The sequence below is a fragment of the Sceloporus undulatus genome, chromosome 7 (assembly GCF_019175285.1).
Source record: "Sceloporus undulatus isolate JIND9_A2432 ecotype Alabama chromosome 7, SceUnd_v1.1, whole genome shotgun sequence".
In the NCBI taxonomy this organism is placed as follows: Eukaryota; Metazoa; Chordata; class Lepidosauria; order Squamata; family Phrynosomatidae; genus Sceloporus; species Sceloporus undulatus.
Window position 1 is genome coordinate 4854775 of NC_056528.1, and position 9672 is coordinate 4864446.

Genomic DNA, 9672 nt, shown 5'->3' on the forward strand with positions numbered 1-9672 from the left:
TTCTCCCTTGTAGGTTCGGAATTGAAGCAACGTTGTGATCATTCCCGGGAGACGGCCTGTGAGCCCTGTGAGGAGGACTACTACAACGACAGCTACACTTACTCACGGTGCAGGAGTTGCACAGTCTGCGAGAAAGGTGAGGTTCCTGACCTTAGGAGCAGGTCCTAGCAGTCAATGTGGCTTTCTCTTCACATGAAGTACTAAGCTGGGCATGCCTAGGATGCATCTACACTGTAGACATAATGCCGTTTTGCACCGCTTTAACCGCCATCCCTCCATCTTATCGAATCCTGGGATTTGGAGTATTGTGAGTTATTACCCAAACCAAATTATTATCTTATTACCTAAACCAAACTGAAACAAAATGGTCTATGACTTTTCATGTATCCCTAGATAGAGGTCTCCAAGAAGTAAAACCTTGTGAAGCACATTCGGATGCACATTGCACCTGCCTCCCAGGCTATTCGGAGACAGTCAGAAGCGATGAAAAGAGTGAGTATGGTATTTGGATGAAAGGCAAGTCTGGCGATGGCCACTTGCACAATGCGCTATACTGGGCCCTTTACATTTGTTGTGGTTAAGGGTGCAGGAGCCCCGTGAAAGTAGGAAAACTAGGACTTAAAAACCCGCCCAAACACCTCTCTAGCAATTGCAATAGCATTTACATTTCTATACCACTTCATAGTGAACTCAGCACTCTCTAATCTGTAATCCAATTGCCCCCAACAAGCCGGGTCCCCATTTTACCGACATACGAAAGGATGGAAGGCTGAGTCAACCTTGGAGCCTGAGATCGAACTCACAACCTTGTGGCTGCAGTGCCAACATCTAACCACTGCGCCACCAAGGCTCTCTAGGAATCTCTATGTTCTTTAGTGCAACTCTGTGGTCAACATCTGCCAGACATTCACCATAGAATTGCACTGGAGGACTTAGAGAAGTGTTCTCTCTAGAAATCACTAGGTCTTCCAATGCAGCCTCTGGCAGATGCTGACCACAGAGCCATTCTGGAAGACCTAGAGATGCTGGAAGACATGCTGGCCATGTTGAGAGATCTTGTAGCACCTTTGAGACTGGCAGAAAGAAAGAAGTTGGCAGCATGAGCTTTCGTGGACTTGAGTCTACTTCCTCAGATGCATTTGGTGGAGAGGAAGCTATTCATGCGGCCAACTACTGTTTTTAGTCTCAAAGGTGCTACAAGATCTCTACATACTGATTCTACAGACTAACATGGCTATGTCTTTGAATTCTACTGCTGGCCATGTTGGCCAAAATAGAGCTGCTTCAGGTCACTTTGGAGGTATGCTGTTTAAATGACACATGCATCTTAAGAGGCCAGAAGCTGCGCCAAAGCTGCGCTCCAGTCCTTCGGAATGGAGCATGGCTTTGGCGTGGCTTCTGGCCTCTTAGGACACATGCATCATTTAAACAGCATACTTCCAAAGTGACCCAAAGCAGCTTTATTTTGGCCCTTTGGGCCCAAAGGGAACAGATTGGCACATGAAAAAAGAAGGCATTCAACTGAACTGAGCATGATCAATGTGCGTAATTGATGTGCATAACTGCCATGTTTCCCTCGCTCTTGTTAAAATCCTGAATGTCGTGTTGCGTCTTGTCTTTTCAGGATGTGACCCGTGTCCCGATGGTTATTTTTCCAAAGGAGGGGCAGACAAATGTCGGCATTGGAGAAAGTATGTAGTTGATATCACCTGTAGATTTGATCTGTCGAGTCAATGTGCTCCTTAAAATGCTCTACAGCGAAGCGTGGTTTCCATTATATTTGCCCCAATTGCATTTCCCCCCCTGTAAAATAACCCACTTGTGGTTCACATTCACGAATGAACCGATTCAAAATGGACCCGCCCCAGCCGGTCGAAGTGCAAATTTAAATCGATTCCGATCCGCATCTGGATCACACTTGCGCCGAATCGACTTATTGAAAAAGATGCGGAAAAATCATTGTCAAAAAGACGTGGGTTAAATGGGTCTAGTGCATGGCGGGTTAAATGGGTCTAACGCATGGTGGGTTAAACGGGTCTAGCGCATGGTGAGTTAAATGGGTCTAGCGCATGGTGGGTTAAATGGGTCTAGTGCATGGTGGGTTAAACAGGTCTAGCGCATGGTGGGTTAAATGGGTCTAGCGCATGGTGGGTTAAACGGGTCTAGCGCATGGTGGGTTAAATGGGTCTAGCGCATGGTGGGTTAAATGGGTCTAGTGCATGGCGGGTTAAATGGGTCTAGTGCATGGCAGGTTAAACGGGTCTAGTGCTTCAGCGATTCGGATTAAGTGGGAACCAGGGTTGTTTGGATCGGTTCAAACCGAAATGTGATCCGGTTTATAAGGTAGTGGGAATGAGATCTTTGTAAAAAGAGGCTTCTTTCTCAGAGGCTTTAATTGAGATCTGCCTCTATTATGTTCCAGAGCTTGGCTTTGGGTTCCAAAGCTGGGAAGAATCACATTTTTGGAACAGCTTGCAGTTATAATCAATGGCATTTCCACCCATAAAAACCACCACCACCACAACAACAACATGAGAAATGACTTTCCACTCTTCTTTCTTCCACTTTATCTATGGTGGCAGTTGCACGGCTGAAGGGAAAAGGACTCTTCGCCCTGGGAAACAGGATGAGGATGCAATCTGCGATGACCAGTCCTCTGTACCTAAAGGGTCAACAACCATCTCACTGCCCTCCAGCCCAGTTCAGGAGACGGTTGCGCCACCGACAAAACCCAGGCCAATGGAAGCTAACTTGACCACTCACTTGAAGGAACCCAGGCCAGGTACATCTGATCCAAGTAAGAGAAAGCTCATCTCAGGACATGTCTCCAAATCCCCCCCCAAAACAAATAGGATGCTGGATGAAACAGGCCTTTGGTAAAGGCAGGATGGTCCATGCATTTGTAATTCTGATTTCTTTGTATAGTTGTGAAAGATGAAAAGAGAGCGGATAGGAAGAGACTCAACCCATTTGAAATATGGTGCTGGAGGAGAGTTCTTGGGTACGCTGGACTGCCACTGGCCATAGTATTCAGTCCCTTTGTCATAGGCTGCGTTCGCATTGTGGAAATAACCCAGTTTGACACCACTTTAACTGCCATGACTCTATGCTATCCAATGTTGGGAACTGTAGATTAGAGAGTGCCGGTGCTGCAGCAAACTACTGTACTGCTCCCAGAATTCCAGAGCACTGAGTCACAGCAATTAAAGTGGTGCACTGCAGTTCCTCGCTACAGAAATAACCCACTTTGACGCCACTTTTAATGTCGTGGCTGAGTGCTGGGATCCTCTGGGGATTGTAGTTTGTTGTGGCACCAAAGCCTCTCTGACAGAGACGGCCAAATGTCCCACCAAAGGACAATTCCATAGCAATTAAAGTGGCGTCAAACTGGATTGTTTCTGCGGTGCAGATGCAGCTTCGGTGCATAAATTCCAGGGTTGTTTGCCTCAAAGTAGTGTCTTTATGTACTTCCTCATTGATAACCTTTGCTTGTGATTGCCTGGCCACATCCTTTAGGCTGCATCCTAATGCGCAATGTTGGAGGGTGTGCTTTGGTGTGCGATCTGGAATTGTTATTTTTAAGGGAAGAGCCATTGTGGAGGCAACTATAATTGGGGACTTTCCTCTCTCTTTAGGGTTTGTAGCAGCTTTTGTCATTGGTGCGCTGCTGCTTGTTGCAGGAGGAGCATCTGCCCTTTTGCTGTTCTTATGGAAGTCCAAGAAGAAGCATCAACAGCTGGAGAGACCTGAGGTGCCGTCAGGTCTTCCACACGAGGGTAAGTCTATCGCAGGAATGAATCCACCAAACCAAAATGTTTCGTTATATATATGTTTAATTTGTGTCAACTTGTTCAGGACTTAAAATGGTGAAGGGTCTGGGAATCATGCCCTATGACTTGGGGAGCTGGGTATGTTTAGCCTGGAAAGGAGATGGTTAAGAAGTGATATGATAGCCCTGTTTAAGTATCTGATGTCATATTGAGGATGGAGCAAGCTTGTTTTCTGCTGCTCCAGAGACTAGGACCCAGAGCAATGGGTACAAGCTATACGAAAAGAGATTCTACCTTAACATTAGGAAGAACCTCCTGACAGTAAGGGCTTCTTGACAGTGGAAGATGCTCCCTTGGAGAGTGATGGAGTCTCCTCCTTTGGAGGTCTTTAGACAGAAGCTGGATGGGGATGCTTTGATTATGAGTTCCTGCATGGCAAAATGGGGTTGGACTGGATGGCCCTTGGGGTCTCTTCCAGCTCTATGATTCTGTGATTGTCAACAGAACTGGACACAGTACTTCAGATGAGATCCGACCAAAGCAGACTAGAGCGGCACTCTTACCTCCCTCGATCTGGACTCTATACTCCTGTCGATGTGGCCCAGAATTGCATTGGCATTTACCTCTGTTGAGTTCAGTTTTGTGAGTTTGGCTCCACTCCATGATCTGTCAGTGTCACTTTGAATCTTGATCCTGTCCCTTAGGGCATTGCTTACCGTTGCTAATTTGGTGTCACCTGAAAACTTTCCAAACATGTATTCTATTCTGTCATCTAAAGATGTCAAGTAACATCGGGTCCTGGACAGAACCCCCCAAGGCGTCTGATTTCATCTCCAGGGATGCACTATCCTTATTGTTCCTTCCCCTTATTTTGTTTCAGATGAAAGGAGTAGCTTTCGAATCCCTATTCAGGAAGAGCAAACTGACAGCAAATCCAGCCTTGTGCAAAACTGACCTTCTCTGGGAAGAAAAATGAAATCCGATCACCTTTTACTTTGACGCCGAAAGAATGGACCTTTGGTTTGGTCCTCCGCTTGCTTGTGTCTTCCTCCTCAACCCAGTTTCCTCTTATGCTTCCCTCTTCCCTCTTCTTCTTTGTGTGTCTTGATTTCATTTTTTGGAACGGTCTCTTTTGGGGTTTTCATTGCACAGCACCTTATTTTTTTAGGTGCTTTTCAAGTACTAAATACAGAACATAGGAAGATGCACTGTGTGTATTTGAGAGGTGTTCACATTACTCAATAAAGCCAAAACATGGATGGATTGTTGTATTTCCAAATCCATGTATTCTATCTAACGGGATTTGAGCATCCACGGATTCTGGTATCCATGGGGGATTCTGGAACCAAACCCCAGTGGATACCAAGGACCAACTGTCCCAAATAACAGTCCCAAGCAAGGATTTATGACATTATAACCTCAAAAGCATCACGGGATAGATCCAAACTCAGCCATACTCCCCCCCACCTAGATTCTAACTGCCTTTCTTTCCCCCCCTTTTTCCTTCCACAACCGGGTGTTTTGGACTCTCCATCTTGGCCATAGTCTTGGATCCTGCTGAAGCCCAAAACACCTAAGCCGAGTTTGAAGCATTTTTACTCAAGAGGATGCCACCATACAATTTAGCCATAGGGCCATTCGCACTGCAGCTGTGGCAATGTACATACAAACCCGCAGTTCAAAAAAAGTAACTTTTCCAATTGGTTTGGTTTGTTTTATTAAAAACAGTGCTCTGTCTCTGTATGTGTTTGGAAAAGTGATGTATTCGCCTGAAATGGCTTCTCAGTTGCAAAAGGAAGAGTTTCCCGTTCAAAGAAAGAGAAAGCGCCATGCTAGTGAACACATCCCACAGCCGTACATTTCCATAGGAAAGGGTATTCTGTATTTGCGTAGCAGCGGAGAAAGGAAAGAAAGAGGGGTGTGGCAGAGTGAACGCTATTTTTCCAATCAAAGAGCCTTGCAAAAGAAGACTAAAGACTAGCTCTGTCTGCAAAGGTGATCTTCTTAAGGCCAGTGGGGCTTTTCCTCTCGTGACGAAAGCAAACCTCAGACGCATCATCATCTTGGGAGGAAGGGAGAAAACGAAACCACCCTCGGGTTTCTCAGAAGAGCGTCTCCAAAAGGAGCCCAAGAGGGACTGGCCGTTCTCTCAAAACAGCACAAGATGGTGCCGTAATCTCACCTATAGAGAGGTTGCTACCTGAACAGAGAGCTAAGCTATTCTTGAATAACCAGGAATGAGATCGGGACATGTTCCCCATAATCTCCAGCTCCTCCCAGACTCCACCAATTCAACATCCCATTCTAACTCTGCTTTTTCTCGTTCCATAAATCTTCAAGCCAGTAGTCCTGTCTATAACTATGTCTCTCCCACTTCCATCCTTCCAGATAACCAAGCTTGCTTTCTTCTCTCCAAAAGCTTTGCTTTCTCTCTTGGGTTGTTTGTTCTCATACAGCAGGAGAGGAGACTGGAATTTCCATTGCATGTTAAATCTCCATTGAGATCCTCTTTAGTAGTAAACTCTGTTCTCCCCATCAGTAAGATTCAGTGCAAATCTCAGTCTTTGGAGTGCTGAGTAAATGGTAGCAAGAGATGACGGTACATGGGAAAGGGCCAACCTGGATGTACAAGCACCGGCTCAAAGGCATGGTCTCTACCCCTCAAAACTAAGAGAGGGCTCAATTCAGTCAAGAGTCGCCACGAGGTGCAATGTCAAGGAAGGCATTTGGCAGCGGTCAACCATGTTTCAAACTGCAAAGGTGAGGCCTACGGTTCGCCATTTTTGCCACCGTTTTCCTCTTCTGGGAACTGGAGCGGTAGGATCTTCCTGAGAAGGTGGGACCCAAGGGATTTGCAACTCAGGAGATTCAGGTTCTGTAGGAAGAAAGGAAGAAACAGTAAGAATACCATAACAGTTTAAGAATCTACTTATAGAATCAGAGTTGGAAGAGGCCAAAAGGACATCCAGTCCAACCCCATTCTGCCAGCAGAACTCTCAGTCAATGCATCCCTGACAAATGGCCACCCAGACTCTGTTAAAAACCTCCAAGAAGGAGACTCCGCCGTTGAACAATTCTTACTGTCAGAGTTTCCTCTTAATGTGAGCTGAATTCTTTTCCTGGAGCTGCATCCATTGCTCCATTGGGTCCTAGTCTTGGAGCAGCAGAAAACAAGTTTGCTCCCCTCCTCAATATGACACCCTTCAAATATTTAAACAGGGCTATCATATCACCTCTTAACCTTCTCTTCCAAGGCTTACATCCCCACTTCCTCATAGGACATGGTTCCCAATCTTCACCATTTTAGTTGCCCTCCTTTGGATATGCCCAGTTTCCAATGTCCTTTTTGAATTAGTGTGCCCAGAACTGACACATATCCCAAGTGAAGTCTGACCCAACAGAATAGAGCAGCACTATTACAAACCTTGATCGAATTTATACTAACTGTATTAATATAAACCATTTCCAACATGATCAGTTGCAAATCTCTAGGTCTCCAACACAGGTTTGTGGTCAACATCGCCAGAAGGGACCATGGAATTGAGCTGGAGGACCTAGAGAAGTGTTCGTCTAGGAACCTCTATGTCCTCCAGTGCAACTCTGGCAGACACTGACCAAGAGTCATGCTGGAGATCCGAGAGAGAACATATTAATCAAACCTTGAATAATCAAATCCACAAGAGTCAATGCTCCAATGTTGGAGCGCTGGCTGTACCGACATCTTGTTGCTCTGCCTTAAGGAAGGAAGGAGCTCTGGATGAGAACTACAGCTAGGATTATAGCGGCACACTGACCTTCCACCAAAGGAACGTCGCCTTCTTCTGCGCACATGCGCAAACAATTAAGAGGATAGTCATCAGAAGAAGAATCAAGACGCCCGCTGCTGCCAGAACAGTGAAGATGGATGTGACTGTGGAATCTAAGGAAACAATATACAGCGATGACATAAAACCAGTTGTTGGGATGATGGCAGCAATCTGAGAAGAGAAAAACTCCAGATTACGCTCGATGATCAACGTGCTCATATAATCCCTTGGATGTGATCCACAAGCCGCGGGAAGAAATCAAAATGCCTAGAAGAGACGCTTGTGTGCAATCTCTCAGCAACCTTTATAAAGATCTCCGCACAAAAGAAATAAGCATTTCAAAAGATTTTCAGACAAGAGAATCCATGCTGAAGGATAACGGAGATCTTTTAATATATGCCAGAAATCAATAAGACGTACGTCAGGGAAGATTAAACATTACACCAGAGTGTTAAATTCTAATTCCTCGTTGCTTCTTGGCCTTCGAATGGAATAAGATGCTTGTTGGATAGCTTTTATGCGCGGCGGATATTCAGGAGCCCCATATATAGGGGTCAGGCCAACTCTGCACTAAAAGATATAATTCTCCATTATTATTATTATTATTATTAACTATTATTAATTATTATTTCTTACTGGTCTTTCCCCATGATTTTAAAACCTTAACTAGCATGAAAAGGGAATTATGGGGCAAGAGCGGCCAATCCTTTCTTCCATCATGAAACCAGAAACTCCCACAACTTTCTTTTACTAAGCCCAATCTGCACTGCAGAAATAATGCACCTTGACACTGCTTTGACAACCATGGCTCAGTGCTACGGAATCATGGGATTTATCGTTTGTCGCGCCACGCGACCGACCCACTGACGGAGAAGGCTAAATAGCTCACACAACTACACCTCCCAGAAATCCACAGCATGGAGCCATGAGAGTTAAAGTGGTGCCAAACGGCATCATTTCTGCAGCGGATAGACCTAAGAGGCATTGCAAGCATGGCTGGGACGGCTTTGGAGAATTAAATGGCCATGTAAAGCACCCGCTGCCCGTCGGTTCAGTGAGGGGCTGCATAGTAATGATGCCATCCTGGGCAGAGACTGGAGATGCCATCCTCTACTGAACTGGAGGATAATGATTGCCTTTCTATCTTGTCCCTGCTTCACAGCATCTGAAGGTGGCCACTGTAGAGGAGAGGATGCTGGAATGGATGGACCATTTTACATCCAACAGCAGTCTCCTATGTCAAAGAGCCAGAACTGATTAACTAGGCTCCTTCTGGGTGCAGTGGTCTGAGCTAGGGCTCTGAAGACCCAAAATTGCCAAGATGCTTTCCTCATCTGCATCTCTTGCCAACAATCTGGGAAAGGATCCAATCTCAGGATCCAATGTTCTCTCTTCAGGCCAAATTCACTGCATGGCTCCCTCATCACCGTAGCAAAAGCATAACATTTCCAACATATAAATAGATATAGAAATGAAACGTTACCACATTGCAGAGCGCATTTGTGGAACTGGCCACATTGCACTTATGGTTTCGTTGCCTGCTTGAAGAATTTGGAGTCCTGCTTCTTGCAGCTAGGAAGGAGGAAGGAAGGAGAGAGAGAGAAAGAGGGATCAGAGCTAAACATGAAGACTGTAATAAAGTTTGTCTGCAGCTTTGGGACCAACCAAGTGCTTTGCATGCAGAATCTCGGGTTCCAAACCTGACATCTCTAGAAAGGGGTGAAATAACCCGCGTCTGTAAACCTTGAAGTGCCACTGCCAGTCAGCGCAGGCAACAGCCAGACGAACCAAGGGCTGACTCAGTTTATGGCAGCCCCTCATCATCCTTTTTCACATGACATCGGGTTCACCAACAACAGAAGTTAGAAATCACCCACAAAGCGGTAGCTTTTCAGGTGACGTTGGTGTCAAAGAGAAATAATGCTACGCCAATCCGAACGCAAAGTCAACGGAATGCACTTTCGGAAGCTCCCGAAAGTAAAAAGGTACGGGTTTAGTTGATTTGCATTCGGATTCATGTCGCGTTATTTCTCATTGATGCAAACGTCGTCTGGAAACTACCTAGTTCTCATTTCTGTTTGGGTGAGCCCCGAACG

The 9672-nt window shown here is 45.7% G+C and overlaps 2 protein-coding genes across 2 annotated transcripts in view; one reads left to right on the plus strand and one right to left on the minus strand.

The window, feature by feature from the left end:
* Window positions 1-12: 12 nt before the first annotated feature.
* Window positions 13-4929, plus strand: LOC121936394 (tumor necrosis factor receptor superfamily member 4-like; the record flags this gene model as incomplete). The annotated part of the gene is made up of 6 exons (XM_042478610.1): window positions 13-136; window positions 394-492; window positions 1625-1691; window positions 2583-2797; window positions 3636-3776; window positions 4651-4929. Coding segments are annotated over 6 exons (720 nt in total), but the record flags the coding sequence as incomplete, so codon positions are not given.
* A 1608-nt stretch (window positions 4930-6537) lies between these two features.
* Window positions 6538-9672, minus strand: part of TNFRSF18 (TNF receptor superfamily member 18) — a 5968-nt gene continuing 2833 nt past the window's right edge. The window contains exons 4-6 of the mRNA XM_042478612.1: window positions 9115-9148; window positions 7565-7813; window positions 6538-6645 (exon numbers count right to left, since the gene is read on the minus strand). Of these exons, the coding sequence (XP_042334546.1) occupies window positions 6538-6645; window positions 7565-7813; window positions 9115-9148 (391 nt within the window). The remainder of the gene's footprint in view (window positions 6646-7564; window positions 7814-9114; window positions 9149-9672) is intronic.